The sequence below is a fragment of the Mustela putorius genome, unplaced genomic scaffold (assembly GCF_011764305.1).
Source record: "Mustela putorius furo isolate JIRA1106 unplaced genomic scaffold, ASM1176430v1.1 tig00000224_pilon_pilon_pilon, whole genome shotgun sequence".
Classification (NCBI taxonomy): domain Eukaryota; kingdom Metazoa; phylum Chordata; class Mammalia; order Carnivora; family Mustelidae; genus Mustela; species Mustela putorius.
In genome coordinates, this window is record NW_025421321.1 from 15,881,263 (window position 1) to 15,902,027 (window position 20,765).

Here is a 20,765-nt window from a genome sequence, read left to right on the forward strand (position 1 = left end):
TAACTGGTCCCAGACCGGTTTTAGAATATCTGGTCAGCCTCCAGCCAGTTCCAGTGAGGGCCCATTACATGTCCCAGGGGATATGGGACGCCCTTGGGTGACCTTGAAGCACACCCCTCTGCTCAGGTTACCGCTAGATCTCTGGAGGGACTGAGTAGTCACCAACACCTTCTTTCTCCTTGGTATCTGTTTCCCCCTTGGGGACAAGTGTGTTTGGGGAACAGGGGAGGAGGGCTCAGTGCTCAAGGACCAGGACTGGGGAGAAAGGCCCCGGGTATCTGTGCTGATAGACAGAATGATCTCTTTCTCGGAGCCAGGTAGGGACAGCTTCAAGAATTGGAAACTCCCCAGTTCAGCCTCTTAGACCTTTCCCTCTCTGCCCTTGGCAGTGAGAACAAAGGGGGGAAATTTCAAAGGTGATTTCCAGGTTTCCAGAGCATACCGAAGAGCTGAGGATTAGCTGTCAGGATGTACAGTGTCAGAAGTCGGGGCAGCCTAGAGGGACATGAAGGAGGCTGCCTCATCAGAGCCTTCACTTTTATCAGACCATCTCAGGCCTACCTGATGCCGCTGGGGCCTCCATGGTGCCCTGGCCAGGGGGCCCTGTGATGTGGCCAGGAACAGAAACCAGAACTCTCAGTCAAGTCATCTGGGCATCCAAGTCACCCTGGCCAAGGACTTCTTCCACCTGTCACTTGGCAAAGGGAGCATGGCAGGGCGACGACCGGTATGGCACCCAGCGCTCGGCTGTGTGCTCAGGCCCTCTGAATTATAGATGTCCCAGGTCCCAGCCTTCTGGGGGAGGGAGGCAGCTGTGTCTAAAACAGCCCCGGGGGGCACCTGGGTGGCTCAGTAGGTTAAGCATCCAACTCTTGATCTTGGCTCAGGTCTTGATCTCAAGGTCATGAGTTCAAGCCCTGAGTTGGGCTCCACGCTGGGTGTGGAGCCTACTTAAGTAAAACAAAACAAGCAAACAAATAAATAAGACAGGCCCAGGAAGTGATGGGCTACCCTGCAGGTCTGCAAATTGAGCCACTTGCCCTGAAGGTCCTTTATATAGGGGGAGTCTTTCTCCTATTTAGCCTGTCCTGCCCCTGTGGCATAAAAGTACAAGGGAAAGGGGCACATAAACAGAGAAAGTCGTAAGCACCAGCCATGGCGAAGCTGTCGGCACACGCTTGGCTTGAGCTGATGAATGGGCATGGGCCAGGGGTGCAGGGGTGATCCTCTGCTATTTCCATGTCTTATGGACCCTGCAAAACCCTCTCCCAACCCAGAGTTGGGAGGAGCGTGCTAAAATGGATTCTTGGGGTTGGAGGAGTAGACAGAGAATGGGCATACCCAAGGATCTCGCTGGCTTGCTCAGGGCCCATTTGCTTCTCAAGGGGGGGTGGGTCAAAGACATCCAGCACTTCCTTAATAATCAGAGCAAGGGTAAGGCTGAGGGAAAGCAGTAGCAGTATCCAGAACTGTCTTTTGGCCCCTACCATCCATCCCCCACTTCTAAGTCTGTGGAGTTGATTTCAGAACTCAACAATAAACTGAATTAAGTGTAGTTACACTCCTGACCCGCCAGCTCAGTCTGTGGACTGTCCCCGGAGAGGGCAGTGAGTAAGGGGTGGGGGGGTATGGTCCCAGATCAGGTCCAAACCCATCCTCCCTAGCCCTCCTGCCTGTGTTTCTGACAGGAATAACTTCCCTCAGGATTTACAAACAGCCTTCTGGGACAGGGGGAGGAGCCTAAGAGGACCACGTCACATGACTGTCTCAGCACAGTCCCAGTAGAGAGATGTCAGGAAACTGGACCCTGGGCAAGAGCCCTCAGGACAGGGGTTGAAGGAAATTTTCTAAACCACCGATGCTGAAATAAGACTTTAGTGTGTACAAAGAAAGCTCACATTAGTGACAGAGAGAGGAAGGACGGTGGGGAGGGCCCAGGAGGCCCTGGGAAACCGGAGAGTTGGAGACAAAGGGCTTGGGGCAGAGGAGAAAGCTGGGAGGGAAGGAGGGCTGAGGAGCAGGGAGGGAGACATATCCATTGCCTGGTGGGGGTCAGGGCCAGTGTGGAAGCAGGTTCTCACTTCATCATACTGGCCCTCCTCTGGCCTCTGTTCTTCACTTCCTCCTGTTGCTTGAGCCCCATTCACTTCCAGCCAGAGCCAAAAGCTGGGGACCAGCTGTGCCCTGCTCTTTTAATCTTTCCAGGGGCTGAAGTACTGGGCCTGTGGCAAGGAGGAAAACAATGCGATGGCCCTGGGGCCTGGTGACTGTCCAGCGTCAACACCCACTACAGGCCTCCTTGTGCCCTTGTAGCTGAGCTACAAAAGTCCTGCGGCTCCCCATCCAGGAGAGGGCATGGCGGGTCAACAGGCCACTTGAGCACAGCACATGGGTGCTCTGTCTGGGTGCCCTCTACTCATGGCCTGAAGGCCCAGAGCAGTGTGACAGGAAGGTGGGGCCTGCCCCCTGACATGGCCAGGCCACAAAGCACTTTTCCCTTTTTTTTCATGACAAACATGCTGTTTCCCACCAGAGACTAGTGTGATCTAGTTCCTCAGGGATTGAGGGTGAGGTCTGCTCTCCAGCTTTCTCAGAGACTTGCGAAATCTGAGACCCAAGCCACAGCCTGTGGCCAATGTGTCAGCCCCAAGTCAGAGGTTACAGGAGGAAGGATGAGCAGAGAAGTCAGAGGATAGAGATATTGGGAGCTGAGGGAGGAGGGGAGGAGAGATGCTCACCAGACCCAGCCTGTCTCCATCAGGGTTGGGGCCTAGGGTAGAGAAGAGCCCCCAAGGCAGCTGATACTGCTTGTCAGAGGGACACAGGCCAGAAGAGATGTTATCTGAGCGGGGCTTGGACTGTGCTTAAGTCTGCAGGCTTGAGGGGCACCTGGTGGCTCAGTCGGTTAAGCGGCTGCCTTCAGCTCAGGTCATGATCCCATGGTCCTGAGATCTAGCCCCATGTTGGGCTCTCTGCTTGGCGAAGAGCCTGCTTCTCCCTCTCCCCCTACCTGCTCATGCTCTCTCTCTCTCAAATAAATAAAATCTTAAGAAAAAAAAAAGAAAGTCTGCAGGCTTGGGAGTCAGACTGGATTTCTGTCCTGGTTCTGACATTTACACACTGCCTTTGGGATGGGGCAAGCTATTTAACCTCTCAATGACTCTGGTTAGCTTGCTCATCTGTAAAATGGGATGGTAACAGTACCTGTCTCACGGGGGTTATCTCGCTTTGTGGAGAAAGTGCATCTTTGTTCAGTATGTATGAACTATGAATATTATTCCCTAAGAGAGCCTGACAAAAATCAGGGGCATGGGGGCACCTGGGTGGCTCAGTGGGTTAGGCCCCTGCCTTTGGCTCAGGTCATGATCTCAGGGTCCTGGGATCGAGTCCCGCATCGGGCTCTCTGCTCAGCAGGGAGCCTGCTTCCCTTCCTCTCTCTCTGCCTGCCTCTATGCCTACTTGTGATTTCTGTCTGTCAAATAAATAAATAAAATCTTTAAAAAAAAAAAAATCAGGGGCATGGAGCTTGTTGCTCCTGAAATTGGGAATTGAATTGAATTGAATTGAAATTGCCACCTCAGCCAGGGCAGGCTGAGAGTAGGAGTAGGAGCAGGAGGCCAGCCTCAGGCCCCAAGGCAAGCGCTCAGAGGGGGAAAAGCTGGTGCCTAAGGTGCCCCTTCCTGGCGCTGCTTACTGCTCCTCCTCTCCAGGGCGAAGATTTTCTTTGCATTTGGCCAGGGGCTTGGCTTCTCCGTGACCATGGTGAAGGTCCTCTGAGGCATCTCTACCCACCTGCCAGTCAGAAGCTGCCATGGGGGTGGATAGGCTGCCAGCTCTGGTCAGCCTGCCTGACCACTTCCCTCCCCTCCCAAGTCTAGGGCCCAGAGGGGGTGCCACCTGGGGCTGGCAGTGGGCCAGCAGCTCCTGCCAGCGAATATAGGTCTGGGCTGCCAGGTCCTTGAGTCTGGTCCGGTGCATGGCCTGGGGGCTCTCCCGGATATGGGTGCTGATGTGACGGTCCAGTTGCATGCACAGCAGCTGCAGCTCCCCCTGTAGGGGTGGGGGGAGTGCATGGAGGAAGGTGTTACATAGGCCAGGCCCCTCCACAGAACGGGAGGAGGGGGCAAGAAATCAGAGAAAGAGGGATGCATTTGAATGACTGCTCAGAAGTAGGGCGGGAAAGGGAGGAGAGGAACAGGACAGCCACTGGGAGGTCAGGTCAGGATCCCCTGGGAATGCCCTGCAGGACCCTGGGAGGAGGAGGGAGCCTGGCTCCCCTAGGCCCACTTCTTTCAGAGCCTCCCACTCTTTCAGAGCCTCCCACTCTTTGCAACTCCCAACAGTGGGCTGGCCTCCATCTCGGCCTCTTGGGAGACTCACCCACTGGTCTGGAGTAATGTCCTGGCAGCTGACCACCACCCCGGCCAGCATCAGCAGGCTGTGGCATAGGTAGCAGGCCTGGAAAGAGCACAGAGAGACAGGCTCTCCTCAGTCCGTCACCTCCAGACTCCATGCTTGCAGGCCTGTGGTGGGGACTCAGCCCACTGCTGGCTGGGGCTTCCAGGCACAGTCTCTAGGGAGGTATCCTAATGGAGGGCTGTGGACCCCCTAGATCAGAACCCTCCCTCCAATGGATGATTGTCCTTCCTTCATTCAGAAGAAGAAATCTCTGCCATCCAGAAACCCATCCTGTTCCTCAGGCCTGTCCCAGAGGCCCAAAGAGAAAGCCTGCTGGGGAGCGGGGCCTGTCCACTCTCCCCTCTGCACAGGGTCTGTGGTCCTGCTCTGTTCCCTGAGGCACCTATAGCAGGTGCCACTATTCTCTAAGGAGGGGACATGGCCTCCTGGGTCGGCAGGACACCCCTTGTGTGGACAGTCAGACCGTGTTGACCCAAGGAGGCCAGCGAAGAGGGGAGAGGCAGATGGGAGATGGCTTCGGTTCAGCATCTGTACACTTACCCTCTGGCTCATACCCTTGCTCTTGCCCCCTCGACATTCTGAGAGGTACAGACAGGACAAAGGCCAATTCCACTGGCTCAGGGAATGATTGGATCCCAGGGTGCTCCTGGACTCCGTCGGTACCCACTCTCTTCTGGGGCCATCCAGACAAAGACAGGCACAGGGAGGGGAGCACCCTCAAAGACAGGCGTGGCTTCTGCCATGCTCCTGGCAGTCTGAACTCCTCCACTCAAAAGTGCCTGTCGCCTGGTCCCCTTTAGACTCCTACATCTAAGGCAGAGAGGGGGCCAGGAAACACCCTCACTGTTGCGCCCATTGCAGATAACTAGCTCTGAGGCTGAGCCGGGATGGGAAAGGCAAGCTCCGGAGAAGGCCGGCAGGGCCTGGTAACAAGGCTGGAGTTCGGAACCAGCCCAAGATTCCCCTGTGCCCCTATCTCCCCTGCCCGTCTCATCCAGAAACAGCAGCACCACTCTGCACAGACCTCATGAAGGCAGAAGCCAGAACCATTTTTGAGGGCATCAGATGGTACTCTGGAGGACTATCTTGTTTGTTTGTTTGTTTTAAAGATTCCATCTACTTATTTGACAAAGAGAGAGCACAAGCAGGGTGAGTGGCAGAGGGAGAGGGAGAAGCAGACTCCCCGCTGAGCAGGGAGCCCAACCACCTGGATCCCAGGACCTGATCGGAAGGCAGACCCTTAACCCACCAAGCCACCCAGCTGTCCCTGGAGTACTATTTTCTTGAACTCAAAATACCACAATGCAAAAATCCTGAGAAGAGACCCCACCCCACCTCCACCCCGGCAGCACCTGTCTTGCCCAGGACCCAAACTGTTCTTCAGCACCACAGCTGAGGCTCATGGGGGGGCCTGACCCCTGGGCCAGGTTGGACAACACCACACACACTGTAGGCTGGGAGAAGACGCAGTGTGCAAAGCCCTGGGGACCTTCAGCGAGTCTCCAAGCAAGGCCACCCCATGTGGGGCGAGACCCAGGTTCCGAGCCAGCTGCCCCTGCGGGGTCCTGCAGCTACCTAGGCCTGCATCCCCCATCTGGGCTGGCAAGCTGCTGCTTCCCCTCAGGCTCCCCTTCTCCAGGCTGGCCTCGCCTTGAGGAGGTCCACAGCATTCAGAACTCCTTCTCAGTCTGCAGCCCTGGCAAAAGGCTCCCACCGCCCCCGCCGCCCCCATAAAGCAGGCACAGGCCTGTGTGCCAGACACTGTTCCTTGACTAAGACAGAGCCACAAACACTTAGATGTTAGAAAAAGATACTTCAGGAAGGCAGTCGTTTGGTCAACAAATACTGACACTCCGCTTCCTCATGGACCAAAAAGAGAAAGGGTCCTTCTAGGATATTTTTTCTATTTTTCTGGTCGGGGAGGGGGTGGGATGCAGCTCAGAAGGCTTCAGGAAGGAAGTGACTAAGCCTAGCCCAGGCCTCAAAGGAACAGTAGGATTGGAGGTGAAGATGGCCCTGTGCGGGTGGGGGCAGGGCAGAGATTGCAACACCAGACAGATCCTAGGGCTGATGCAAGAAACAGAGGCAGGGCTCGTTGGGGGACCGGCCACCAGGTAGCTGAGCTGGAGCAGGGCGGAAGGAGGGGGCCCCCTGAGGACCAGGCTGGCCCCGGAGGGCGGGGGCAGTGGGCAGTGGAGGTCGTTCAAGGGTCTTGAGCAGGGAAGCTGCTCTGTGGGGGACAGACTGCCCCCCCCCCAGACAGGAGGCAACAGAATCAGTTGAGATGGAAGACCACCAGCAAGAAAATGTGGCTGTCTCTGACAGAAAGGACTGTAGGACAGCCTTCATCATTTCTTTCCTAAGCTTATTTTCCTACAGTGTGTGTGCTTTACTCCTATAATCTGAATACAATTAAAGTTAATTTAAAATGAGACAATACCAGTTACAATTGCCCGAGTCTCTTGGGTTTGGGGTGGGTGTGGGGCAAGGGAGACAGACATGTGACCCTGAGAAGGAGCTGCACTCTCAGGACCCAGGCCCCTGCTTGAGAAGGTACTGAGCAAGCTGCTTGTGAGAGGAGAGGTGTGGTGGTGGTGGCGGGAGACACCAAGGAAAATATCCAGGGGCCACAGAGCCAATCTCTGTCAGAGGAAGGCCGGGAGAGGCAGAGAGGGCCTGAGAGATCTTTGCATTCCAGAGGCCCCAGTGCTGGGGCTAAAAGGGACATCGGAGCCACCTTGGGACTGGTACAGAGGCCAGTCTCTGTGTTGGGGTGGGGGTGGGGGATGGTCTTAGGCACCCCTTTTCCCCACCCCCCTGCCTCCCCCTCCACCCCCAGCCCAGGGCAGAATCTATCTTCCTAAGTGGGAGGCGAGGTGGAGATGGGTCCAGGATCTGAGGAACGCCCTGGAGGAAAATTCGTGCAGTGGGGATTTACTGAGAAAAAAACCAGCAGAACTAGGGACTACTTGAGTCCACAAGGACAGGACGGGTTTCACAACTTCATTCTTAATGCTGATTCCCATCATTGAATCCAGGGGGAAAATCCCAGGGAAACTATTCTGAATGTGTGTTTTTGGGGAGAGAGGGCGGGAATAGCAAGAAGGAAATGGTGGCTTTGAAACTAATCCCTGTGGAGCGTAAGTTATCAGCTGTATTTCCCCAAGGGGGAAGAAAACCTTGCCCACTACCTGCAAGGAAGGCTGAGGGCATTTTATTTCCTTGCCCTCAAGGGTGACCCCCTGGAGTTGGGCCTAAGTGAGGGGAGGCCCTTTAAGCAAGACTTTGATCCAACTTGGGGGATAGAGTTCTACCTGTGCCCAGGATTCCCTACAAAGGCAGCAGTCTTTACGGTAGTATTTTGGGGGGAAAAAAGATTTCACATGGCATGGGTAGTGCCCAGCCCATACGGTCCTCCACCTTCCCCTAGACCCACAGCCCCAGTGTTGAGGTCAGAGAGCATCTGCTCTCATCCAGACAGCCGGATAGATGGTGGCACTGGGTGCACGCAAAGCTTCTTCTGAACCCCACCCCCGGCCCTGTTTTGTGAAGGTCCGAGAAGCAGACATCAGCAGAACCTGGGGCTCTGGCAAGAAGTGGGCTGTGCCTGAGCCTCTTTCCTCAGAGAGGAAGGCCTAGAGCACCAGCAGCAGTGGGGAGAGTGGCCATTCCTGGGGACACAAAGTAAACAGCCAGGTTGTGGGAGCTGGGTTTCCTGTTCCAGTCACGCTGTGGCCGGCTCCTGAACTTAGCAAGCCCATTCCTGCCCTGGCTGGCACCACAGAGACACAGGGCTCTGTCTTTCCTTTTAAGATGGGGAAGGGAAGCTGGGTGGAGGCCATGCAGCAGCTGGGCTGGTAGACGAGGAGGCCCAAGACCTCTCCCTCTGCCGGCTTCCATTGCCTCCACAGCTGGAAGAACAAGGTGGCCCTTTCCTCACCTGAGGCAACTTCCAAGTCCTAGGATCATGTGTTGGAGGGGATGTAGTAGTCAGTGTGGGTTCAGGGTTAAAGGGTAGTGCAGAGACACTCCTTGGGGTTGGGGAGGGGGGTGCTATGCTTCTCAGGCATTCAGAATCTTGTCTGAGAAATGGGCCCCCAGCAGTGCAGGCTGCCCAGCTCTTCCCCCACTGGGGGTCAGTGGAGGCTTGGGAAGTCCCCATGGAAAAGAGAGCCAGGGAAACCTCAGTCAGCAACTCAGGGAATGGCAGAGTCCAAGGGTAAGGGTGAGAAGTGGGACGTGCCTAGACCCAATGCTGACAAGATGAGACGATCCCCCGCCAGCGAGGCCTGTAGCTTTCATTTTCTGGGTCTCTCCCCACAGTGCAACAGGCCAACTTTTCTGGGAAGTTCTATGCATGATGCCTTCTTCCTGGGTCTAGAGCCTTAAAAAGCCCTGCCCTCCCCTTGAGGAAGGATGACAAGGATGAGAGATAGACCTTGTCACCCTCTGAGGCAGGAAGGAGGAGGGGAAGGTCAGAGTCTCCTTTTCCTGGCCCCGCTAGTTCTCACCCCAGGAACCACCAGCCAAGGCTCCATTTGCAGCACTTTTGTCATAAGACAGAAGGAAAAAAGGGTGAACGTTTCCCAGACACTTCACCCTTTAGAAAATTCCCCTCTAGCTAATGCCAAGGGAGCAGGCTGTGGCCTGGGTTATTTACACAAAAATAGGGCAGAAAGGAGGAGGCAGAGGCTCTCCCAGGAAGTCACTCGCTCTGGCCCTCTGGCGGGAACACGATGGTTTCTCCCACCTCAGGTCATGACCAAGAATCTAGGCTTGCCCCAGGCAAGTGTCCAAACCAAGCCCTTTCCCTGGAAGCTGCCAAGCTGGGTGGGCATCCCGTGGGAGCAGGTTCAGCCAGGCTCTGGGACAGCTGCTGGGAGGGGGATTGGAAGGGGGACACAAAGGCTGACTCAGGAACACCTGCTGGGGAAAACTGAGACTCACCCAGAAAAACTTGGCCTTCCCAGCCTGGCTGTTGGGGCCAAGGGGCTTCTGCTCAGAATGCTGGCCCTGAAGAGCCTAGGGGTGCCAGCCCTCTGCTTGGGATGCAGGGACCCCAAAGCAGCCTCCTTTGCTTTCATCTGTCCATGCTCACAAGCCCTGGGTTGGGGGGGGGTGTGACTGCGTGGCTGCTGGGGTTGGGGGTGCGGGGGAACCTACATTCAATCGCAGTCTGGCTGGGCTGCTCTCAGCCCTGTCCAGAGCGCCCGACGCTGGGCCCCAGGGGGAGAATTCTGCATAGATCCCATCCCTGCCTCATGTGGGTTTTTGTTTCTGTTGGATACAGATGTACACACACATGCTGAGGGTCAACTCTAGAACCAATCTGGTTCTGGGAGAGCCTGGAGCAGCCCCAGTCTGTCTACCCAGGCAGATTTCAGACCCAAGGGTAGAACTAGGCCTCCACAAATTCTTTTTCTTTTCTTTTTTTTTTTTTTTAAATCAAATTTAAATCTACACCACTTCACAGGGCCCAGACCCAGCAGGGCTCCCAGAGAGGCCTAATGATTCTCATTTTGAGCAGATGTGGAAGCTGAGCTTGGAGAGATCCCCTGACTACATGACCATCTCCAATAAGGGTTAGGTCTGAAGCAGATGTCTGTACTCTCTCCCTAAGGCTGACAAGTTCCGTGTGTGTGTGCATGCGTTTGCGTGTGTATGTATGTGTGTATTTCCCATAAAGGGGATTTAACGGGAGACACCCTCTTTCAGAAGGAACAAGTCCTTCTGCACTGCACAGCAGAGGCTCAAGGGCCTGTTAGCCACAGGACAGAGAGAGGATGAGGCTGCGCCCCTAGGACGGGGAGTGGGGCCCCAAGCCTGAGCCCCAAGGGCATGGTCTCAGTACTCTACCACAGGATGGGCAAACAACAACAATAATGAGTAATGAGTAATCCTGAGGTAGGGCTACTTAGAGGCCCCAGGCCAAGAGCCTCAGTCTGGTGGAAAGAGCCAAACCTTGTCCAGCTGGTATGGTCATAGAACACAAGATGAGAGGGGATGCATTTTTCTAGGTGAACCCCGTCTAGACGGGTCCTGGAGTGTGGCACCTACCATCATCTCTAGGATGCTATTTCTTCCCTGTGCCCATAGGCAAACTGCCTGACCTACTCCCCTTGCTCAAGCTGCTCCTGCTCCAAGGTTACTCCCTGACCTTGGCTTGGGCCAGTATGAAAGCTGCAAGCAGAGGGCTGTGGCCCAAAGAAAGTGGAGTTCGGAAGAGACTCGGACCAGGACAGGTCATCGGTAGTGAGAGCTTATAAGAAGGAGATGACAAGGATGCATGACCGATAATTAGGAAATGAGAGGGTGACACGACATCTCTCCTTAGCCCAGGGTCCCTGAAGGCACAGAGCACAGAGGCAGGAGAGAAGATGTCACAGGCAGGGAGGGCCTGTCACACTTACCCTCTGGCTTACAAGGCCAGACACTTAATTCTGTAAGTGGAAGTGCCTATTTGGGCACGGGGATGGAGGGGGCCCTCAACATGGAGCACGGATGAGGCCAGCTGACGGTGATGGGAGACAGGCTGGCAGAGTCTGCCCAGAAACGGGACTTCTGGCTCAGCTGCTGCCTGGAAAGCTGGCTCTGGGGTCCCCGCTGGGCAGCCAGGCGGGTAGCGTCTACAGGGCCTGCTGCAGGACCTTGGAGGCCCAGCCCGCCTGCTCCGATGCTTCCAGATCCCCAGACGATGAGTGCAGACACTCCAGACCCTGAACTCCAGACAGACAAAGACATTCTCTTCTAAGCTTTGGGACCAGTCCCTGCCCTTGGTACTGAGGATGAGGAGGGAACGAGGAGGCCCTGGCACAGCGGGGCAGGGGTGGGAATGAGAGGGGTCTGGGACAAAGGCAGTAAGGCTGAGGGGTTTTAGTTCTGTGGACCTGCTGCAGGGAGGTTATCTCAGGGCTTCTGACCCATTCCTGTCTTCTGGGGGGAGGAACAAGGGGCTGTAGGCAAACCTTGGCTAGAGGGCTTCCACCCAGCCCACCCTTCCTTTCTGGCTTCCTGCTGACCTGGGCGGGGGGTAGGGGAGATGACAAGCAGGGACTAGCTGGCTCTTCCTGCTCCTCCAGCTGGCACTAGAGACCCTGACCCCAGGGAGATCTGGACCGGAAGCTCAGCTTTGCTGATCACCCAGAGAAGAACCAGATTCTCAGTGCAAATGTTTGAGAATTTAGGACGGGCTACGCACGAGCACATCAGTATGTGGGTGCCAGTGCTGGATGGAACCACTGAAACCAGCCAGGGCACAGGACACGGGCATCTGCCAGAGTCTGGAGAGCCCGTGGAGAGTCATGGCTTTCTCAAAGGCCATTTCCTCAAAAGCAGTAGCTTCTTCTCTTTTGTATCTTTTTCACTCCCTGAACTGTCTCCTGGTGTGCTGGCATGGGAAGACCCTGGAAAGCACTCAGTCCTTATACTTCCATGGACATGGGAAAGTCGGACTGTTGCCCATGACTGCAGACCAGGCTATGGGCAACCATGGTTTTTGGGTGCCCAGGATCCTGGCCCCTCCTTTGTCAGAGTGTCGCAGCCTCCAATTCCCTATACTCCATCCAAGGCAATGACTTCAATCCTGATCCTGGGGAAAGACATGTGACCTGGGCCAGCCACTGTATGCCTGCCGATTTGACTGGCTTACAGATGAGCCAAGCCAATGAGACTCAACTCTGGGATTCTGTTTAGGACTGTCGGATAGAAGTTCTTTCTTTCCCCCTGGCTAGGGCTGTTAAGGGAAGGACATAAACCTGGAGTTTCTCAGGACCAGCAGGGAAAGCCTGCCTGGGAATATACCAAAAGGCAGAGCCAAGAGATGCAGAGAGCTGGGAGATGCTCAGTTCCTGGTCCAGCTGAGGCTGATGGGCTATTCTAGAACCTTCCAAGATGTGTGTCTGTGCTTCTGTTACTACAAAGTCCTGGCAAAGACAGGGGAGAAGGGACCAAAAAGGCAGTGAACAGAAGAGTAGTTGAGAAGGCCATAACTTGCCTGGCAACTGCTCCTCCAACTGCGGAAATAAGTAAGGGACTTCACACACCTTTCCTGGTCCTCCTTAAGTGTGTGGTAGGAGCTGAGCCCAGGCTGCTTAGATGCAGCACTTAGAAGGTGCTGTCCCTGAGAAGGTATAGCCTGGGAGAAGAGACAAGTTGGGCAGGGCTGGGTGCAGGGGAGATGGCAAGTGTCCCTCCCAAAGGCTGTACCTGCAAGGGCGCCCATTTAGCGGGAGCAGTGGGATGTTGCTGAGCTAGACTCTGGACCCGATCCTCAAAGGCGACTGTTTAGGTGCATAAAGCAGCATATGGACAGGCCATGGGTCAGGTGAACAGACTGTAATGACTACGGAAATCCAAGGACAGGGGAGAGAGGCCAGGCATTGCCAGGAAGAAGGAACAGCAGGAGCAAAGATGTCTGGGGAAGATGGCTGCTGCCTGGAATCAAGTAGTGTGGTTTGACGTGTGGGAGAAAAGCAGTGGGGATGAAGTAGGTCCCACGGACAGAGGGGCTGAATGTGATTATTGTGATGGTTGTGATGAGACGGACCCTTAGGATTGCCTTTCCCTAAGTAAGACTGGGAAGAAGATAATCACAGGGTTGTCTAGAAGGACTCAAAGGTGGAAGAGATGGACTGTCAGGCCAGCCAGTGTCAGTGCTAGGTGAGTCACCCTGCGTGGAGCAAGGGCTGTGCCTGGGGGAGGTACCCCAAGAATCCCAGGACCACTGGGCCTGCGGCTGAGAACAGGCTCAGAAGCTGCCTAACGAACCCAAGCCTGCCCTCCTCAACTTCACTCTGTCACTTCAAGCCCTCTTGCACATTTGCAAAGAAGTCAGAGTTCCTGGGACCCAAACAAAGTGGGTCTGGGCCTGGGCCGTAAGTGGCCTTCAGCTGCTCACAAGTACCCATCCCGAAGAGGCTTGGGGACCTCCGAGGTGGGTGTGACCCGGGCTGGTGCGTGGATCTCCCCTCGGGGTCAGCTTCCCAGAGGCCATCTCTTCGAGGTTTATTTCAAAAGATGTTTGATATTACTCAATTTGGAGGAAGGAAGGAGGAACCCAACACAGGCGAGGAGGAACTCAGGATTCCTGAATATCTATTTTCTGTTTCTTCAAGCCAGTTCCTTTCTTCCCAACTCACCTAATCATGCCCTGACCAAGGTCTCCAGTCCTGTGGGCATGATTCTCCTGACACCACGGGGAAAGGGGCAAGAAATGAGGACAGACACTTGTAGGTGAGACAGCAGAGGGTACGGGGAGAGGGAAAGGCCCCTGCTCCCCCTGGGCTTCTGGCTAACACAGGGCAAGGGGCCTGAACTCCAGCCAAGCCTGAGGGACTATGTCCCCTTGCTGGTGCTGAGTGTCTGCGGGAGAGGCAGAGCCAGGCACAGAGCTGCCAGGGCCTCAGGGCACCCTCCCTGCCCACTCCCCACAACCTCCCAAACCACACCCCAGTCGCTCCAGTGGCTCTTGGCAGGGTCACCAGACGCAGAGGCAGGCCAGCAGGAGCAAAAGCAGTCAGACGTGTTTGTCAGCTCTATTAACACAAGGGCAGACCACAAAGATATACGGAGATACACACAACACATATGTACACAGACCTACATGCTCGCATCCAGACACACATGCACGTGTGCTCACACATGTGCACACACATGTGTGTGTATACATGCGTGGCAAGCCCACAGCCTCTGTAGAAGATGTGCAGAGACTCAGGGGTGAGGTGCAAAGGAGTTCATGCAGCAGGACAGTCTGTTTACCCCAGAGCATCACTCAAGCGTGGCGTACTCACCCACCCCCGTATAAAAACCAACTCCTTACACACGCACTTCTCCAACACACAAGCCATCCCAAGCCTTGGAAGCACAGAGCCAGAGAGCACTCGGTGTGAACGGTGAGGAAGTTGATGGGAGCCACCTGAGGTCCCCAGGCTCAGTCCCACCACTGGCCCCCTGGAGGCGGGGACAGACCATCACAGATACAGAGTCCCCAGTGGGCCCCACACTGTGGGTCCCATGAGGACACTCAGCAGGTTATGTGGGGTACATGCCCCAGAAGACAGGGAGACAGGAACCCAGCTCCTGGTGCCTCAGTGCAGCCCCAACTCTGGGTATGCCCCTTTTGGGACCTCCGTTTTCTTCCCAGATGACGCTTAACTTCCTCAAACGTCCCAGATTTCACCAAACTGGGGGGAAAACTTCCATCCCACTGTAAAGATCCTGGGTCTGTAGACCTTCCGAATCCCCAGGGGGGGAAACATGGGACAAAAAAAGTTCCTTCATTATAGCAAACGGCCTGAGGAAAAGCAAGTAACAACAGGAAAGTGTGGTGAATAGAATATACAATGGTGAGTCCAATAAGACCAAAACATCAAGAATAGCAATAAAAGTGAATAGGCTGAGACTCTGAGATTGGGCAGAATGCAACTGGACAAAATCTGGCCCAAGACAGTTCATGCAAGCCACAACTTCTGGTTTCTGGGTTGGGAGGCTGAGAGGGGCACTTTGAGGAGACGGTAGCAAAGTATGTCCAGTAACACATTTGTCTGCAGGGCCGACAAAAGGACAGGCTCCCACCTGGTGCCCAGGGTCGCACTGGTCTCTTACAGAACAGGATCCAAGGACCCAAGGGAAGCCCTGGGACGCCCACTCTGCAGTTGCCTCCCGCATTAACACATCCTCTCCACCTCTCTCAGCTGAACTCTCAAGGGTCCGTCTCACTCTGACTTAGACGTTTATTCTCCCCCAGGACAGCCCTGCTCAAACCAGGCGAGCACAAGGCCCCCAGCAACCACCAAAGGGCTGAGCAACCATTTCTTTACCAAAAGCACTTGAAAATGCCCAAAGTGTTTTTCTCATCTCGCCAGGAAGATTAGATTAGATTAGATTAGATTCTACACAAGTGCGGCCGTGATTTGCTAGGACACTTGGTGCTCTGACCAGGCTGGGACAGCCAGCTAGTCCAGGCAACCCCCCAACCCCGCCACAGCCTCCCCCCACCCCCCGGCCCCCCTGCGATCCCGCAGCCAGACCAGCTCGCTGATTTTGTTGTTCTTGGTGGTGAACTTTCCCAGGCAGGAATCTCACTAGCTGTAATCGCAAACAATGAGCTGCAACTGGTTCTCTAGTGAGCAGGTAAGGCTTCTGAAGTCAACACAAGATGCTCCAACACAAGATGCTTCCACTATACACCCTCATGGCCATCATGAAAACAAGGACTTCCAGAGATAAGGGGGCTGACACGGAGAGGCTGGTTGGAGGGCATGCAGAGGGAGAGGGTTCTGGAAACAGGGTAAGGAGAGTGGATGGCCCTAATGGAGTGGAAGGAGAGACTTCAGAGAGGGAGAGAGGAACTCAAACTGTGCTTATCTGTGTGTTCATTCATTCACTTATCCGGTGCCCAATATACTGGGGCCGTGGGAGGCCCCCCTGTTGTGCCCACGGTCTAGCTGGGAAGACCCATCAGTAAAGGGTCAACTGCAAAGCCACAGGATCAGTGGGGAGAGAGTCAACCTCTGGGCAAGGGAGAGCAGCTCGCCCAGCCCCCAGGGAGGGCAGGCCAGGGAGGGGAGGAAGGGAGGAGACTGAGCCAAGCCCCCCCACCCCACCCCACCCTGGGGCAAAGGAAGAGGTAGGGAGAGCAGAGGGGGAGGGGGGCCTGGCAGAAGTGTTTATCTGCAGGGCTGGAGGAGGGCTGTCACCCAGCCTCTCACAGGAAATCTCCCAGACAGGGGTAAGCAGGGCCTGGCGGATGGAGCTCAGCACAGCCGCCCCAAGGGCTGGGAAAGCCCTAATTTACTCCAGGCTGGGTTGCCTCGGGCCAAGCTCATTCTGGCCTTAGTTTCCCCACTGCCCCTGGAGAGAAGGAAGGCAAAGACTTTGAGCCCTAGGGATGAAAGGCTCAGTCCCAGCGCAGACCACCACTCCCTGTAAAACAGGGCGGGTGACGCCGCTGCTCTTTTTGGCTGGTGAGTAGCCTGATTTCCTTTGAAGATGAAACGTTCTCTGGCCTAATGAGGAGTCAGTTGGCCAAGGTGGGAGCAGGGTTGGGCTGTGGGAGCCCAGCATCTGCCCCACCTGGCCCCGCCTGGTCACCACCCGCCCAGGGGGGCAGAACGCTTCCCACTGCTGTGCAGACCCCCATGCCTGCACCAGCCCCTCTTTCTCCCCTTCTCCGGGCCAGTGCCCTTGCCCTCCTCTGCTCCTGGCTACCTCCCTGTCAGGCCAGAACCAATCCTAGATGGGCGGGAGAGGTAGCAAAGGCCTTAGAGAACTGCCTTGGCCTCATGTGCCTCCTTCACCGCCTTGGGTGGGGGCCCCCATTCTCGGCTTCTGGGACACCCTGTCAAGCCACCCTGAACCCTCCATGTTTCCAGGCCACAGAGGTCATTTCCAATATGGTAGCTGACCGGGGGACACAGCTTCCTTTACATGCCTGAGAACAGTGCTCAGAATAAAGGACATCCTCAGACCACTTAATCCTCTTCCCCGGGTGTGGAACAGACATTTGCTACCAGATGGGCTCCTAAAAGCAAGGAGCCAAGTGGAGGTCTGTGCCCTGGTGGTCACAGCTCTGCTGGGTGTGGTCACAGGAGTAGCCTCCAAAGTATTTAAAGTGCACAATCTTCACTGGGCAGATCAGCTACAAGCCTTGTTCCCTTCTTTCTCTCCTTTTTCCTCCCCTCAGTCCAGCCTGGGGCCTGCCCACTGCATTCTGCTCAGAGACCCTTCCCGCCCATGGACCAAGCCCATCTCTTTTCTAGAGGCCCTGGAATATCCAAACGCAGCCTCTGCACCAGCTCATTTCTCAGGAAGTCGTTGGGAGACAAGAATGGGTTCATGCACATGGCTCGGGCTCTCCTGGGAGGCAGGCGGCTGTCTCGTAAATGCACTAACATTAGGCACAACTCAAAGATAACCTTACCTACACTTTCCAAAAGAGGCACATACACCTGGGATTATCATATCTTCTTAATGGTTCATTTGTGTTCATTAAGTAAATTAATTCATTTATCTGATTTGCAGAGCAATGCCCAAAGGGTGGACTTCTAGATTGTCAACATCCAACCTCCAAGTGAGCTTTTGGAATAACTACTTTCCTAAATTAGAAAGATCTCTATCTCCATTTCTCATCCTCAAGGCCCCAGGGAGAGGGGAGCCCACTGAGATCCACACCTCTCCCCCTGCCCTCCTCACCTCCCAGAGCCAAGCTTGGGGCTCCCACTTTGAAGCCCCTACATCCTACACCACTGCCCCTGCTTGACCTTCACCGCCAGGGTCTACAGTCTTCCCCATTCCAAACCACACGACCTGCAGGCTCGGGGGTACCTCTTTGTCCCTGACTCTCGCCAGAGCTGGGCTTACAGGAGAAATGGGCAATGTCTGGAAAGTCAGTTAAGAGGGCTGGAGGATAGGTGCCTGGGTGGCTCTGTCAGTTAAGTGGCTGATGTCAGCTCAGGTCAAGATCCCAGGGTTCTGGGATCAAACCCCAGCCCCATGTTGGGATCTCTGCTCAGAGGGAACCTGCTTCTCCCTCTTTCTCTGCTCCTCCCCTCTGCCCCCCCTTGTGCTCTCTCTCTCAAGTAAATAAATAAACCTTAAAAAAAAAAAAAAAAGGAACAACTGGGGGAAAAGGTCAAGGGCAAGGACTCAGCCTCAGTGGCAACCACAAGGAACAGGGAGAAGGCGCCCAGCTCCACTTCCCTCAGCAGCATTTACCTCCTGCATCTCTCTAAATTGTGCTGTGTGGCTCACAGAGCACCCCACGCTAACACATCCCTAACAGACCATAAAGGATGCAGCACAACCCCGGAGCAGGGCCAGGGGGCTGTGCATGCCCAAGCACACAGTGCCCCACTATGCCTCCATGAAGGGCACTAATTACAGGCTCTGCAGGGATGGTGAGCACCTCCTCTCACCAGAGGGAGACAGCTTGCTGGAATTTTAAGGCCCTGGGGTTTTAGGAGGACTGGCAGCATGAAGGCCCTGCAGGCCGGGCAGTGTGGCCGGCCCTGCCTTCCCTCGAGCCTGGCCGACGCGGGCAGGTGCTGGGTGCTCACCTTGTGGTCTAGCTCAGCACTGGCCTTTGGCTGTTGCTCCTGGCCGGGTGGCAAGGTCACAGAGCCCAGATGCTGCCTGAGAGATGATGGCCTCATGAGACTCAGGAGCTGGCTGAGCAAAAACAGCTGGGAAGGAGAAGAGATGCTGTCATACAGGGGTGGCTGGGATACTGGGGGACCTGGCCGGCACCAGTAGGTCAGAGCATGGGCTCTGGAGCCAGACCACCAGCTACCATGGCCTGGATCCCCCCTCACCAGTATGTTGTGTGGCCTCTTGGAGCCTTAGGGTCCTATCTGCAAAATGGAGACTGTTGGGCTGGCAGGAAGGGCTACCAAAGATGGCGAAAATTCACGCCACAAGATCACGCCACAAGACCTGAACTCGGACAGGAGAACAAAGGACCAAGATGGCGAAAGTTCCCGCCACACCACCTGAGCTCGGACAGGAGAACAAAGGCCCAAGCAGGAACCTGAGACCCCCGCCCTGGGCTCCTGTGGACCAATGGGATCCCGATGAGCAGGAGGGATATCCAAATAAGGGAAACTTGCCAAAAGACCCCTGAGCTTTCCCCAAGACCCCTTAAAAGCCCCCTCCTCCCTGCCTTGGGCGCGACTTCCCCCACTCTGCTTTCCAGAGTTGCGGAACCTCGCCCGAGGGTGCCCACCTCCTCCCGGTGTAACTTTCTCGGCTCCCCTTCACCTGGGCCCTGAAACTTCACCGGAGAGAACCTTTAATAAACCTTGCCTTACACTCACTTTGCCTGGTGTTGTGTTTATCTCGTCGGAAAAACCTTACAGAGACAACAGCACAGCCTCTTCCCAGGACAGGAGAGTCACGCTTGCACATGTGGCCTGGCACAGGCTGAGCCTTCCTTTAAAGGAGTGAACCAAGAAGAGCTCTGTAGGCTGGGGATTTGATCCACTTCCCTGGAGGGAGCCCACAGGCCTGGAAGAATCAAGGCACCCAGAGAGGGCCAGACACTTCCTGCCCCGAGCTCCCCTGAACTTGCTGTGGGCTTGGAGAGACATACAGAAGAGCAGAGGCTCTGAACCACCAGCCCCCTCTCCTGCCGGCTGCGCTTGCTCCCCATCACTCTGTCTGCCCCCATTTCTCCGCCCCCGCCCTTTTCCTTCCAGGGGATTTTAAAGGAAATCCAAACACTGTATCATTTTACCCATAAAGAGCTTTTCACCTAAAGGGATAAGGATTTCTTTCCCCAGCATGGTCACATTATCATTCTCCTGCCCAGCAAAATTACCAAGAACTCCTTATATGCTCTAACACCACGTTCAGGTTTCTCTGATTGTCTCAAAAGTGTCCTTACTTGTTGTGTTGTTGGAATGGGGACTGCCCACCAGGGCCGCACACTGCGTGTGGTTGTTCCTTGATCTGCTAGCTGTCCCGCCCCCACCCCCCATGTAAGCTGCTGACCTTCTCTGAACAAATGGGAGTGCCCCCACCCCTCCCAGGAACAGGGCCCAAGGGAGTCCCGCTGTCTGCAGGAAGCCACTCCTTCTGGCCCAGCCCCTGCACCTGGTTTGTGCAGCCTGGGTTCAGCCCCAACAAGGACCCTTCAGCTGCCCTGGAGCTAACTTGTGGTCAGGACAGAGGCAGGCACTATGTGGGCCCTTGGTGCCTCTGGGCCCACCTGCCACCCTGGGAGAGTGGGGGATGCAGATGAAGGAGCAGAGACATCGGAGTTCACAGACGCACCATCTTTTTAGATGGAACAGGTGTAGGCTGGCCCAAAGGGTTTAGGCCCAACCCCGGAGCCCAGCTCCCTGCTCTAGCCCAGCCTTGCCCGGCACACCTGGCTTCCTCTCCCTGACTCACCAGAAGACACCTGCTCAGCATCTCAGCCGGCCACAGACTTAGACAGCCCACAAGAGCAGCTGGGCTGAGGTCTAGGAGTCAGGCCTAGGGCCTCGGCTCCTGGAAGGGTGCCAGGGCTTCTTGGCCTCGTGTCTGATCCCTTTAGTAAGGGAGAGGAGGAGGCAGGGAAAGAGAGAAGGTTCCAGGCGAAGACAGGCACCATCTGGAGCTTCCCCCAGACCAGAGCTGTGCCATCTCGCTCAGGCCTTGCAACGCTGAGGATGGTTTCCAAAAGGGCCCTGCCTGCTTGGGGATCACAGCTGTGCAGCCCACGCCCCCAGTAGCTGTCCTCAGGCAGGCAGCCTCGCCTCAGTTAGACCCTCCCTGCTACGGGAGCCCTGGGCGGGGCTGCAACAGCAGCTCGCTGGCTGGCTCGGCTAGCTCCCCTGTTTTTCCTCTCCATGAAAACAGCTTCAGCG

General features: G+C 55.6%; 1 protein-coding gene across 4 annotated transcripts in view; it reads right to left on the reverse strand.

Annotated features, from left to right (window-relative positions):
* Window positions 1–920: 920 nt before the first annotated feature.
* FAM178B (family with sequence similarity 178 member B) overlaps window positions 921–20,765 on the reverse strand; it is a 110,659-nt gene continuing 90,814 nt past the window's right edge. For 3 of the 4 annotated variants that reach the window (XM_004752921.3, XM_045077764.1, XM_045077766.1), the window contains 4 exons: window positions 18,474–18,599; window positions 4,381–4,458; window positions 3,898–4,050; window positions 921–2,222 (listed from right to left, as the gene is read on the reverse strand). In XM_004752921.3, the coding sequence (XP_004752978.1) occupies window positions 2,193–2,222; window positions 3,898–4,050; window positions 4,381–4,458; window positions 18,474–18,599 (387 nt within the window). In that variant the 3' untranslated portion in view covers window positions 921–2,192. The remainder of the gene's footprint in view (window positions 2,223–3,897; window positions 4,051–4,380; window positions 4,459–18,473; window positions 18,600–20,765) is intronic. The other variant, XM_045077765.1, reaches the window with a different exon arrangement.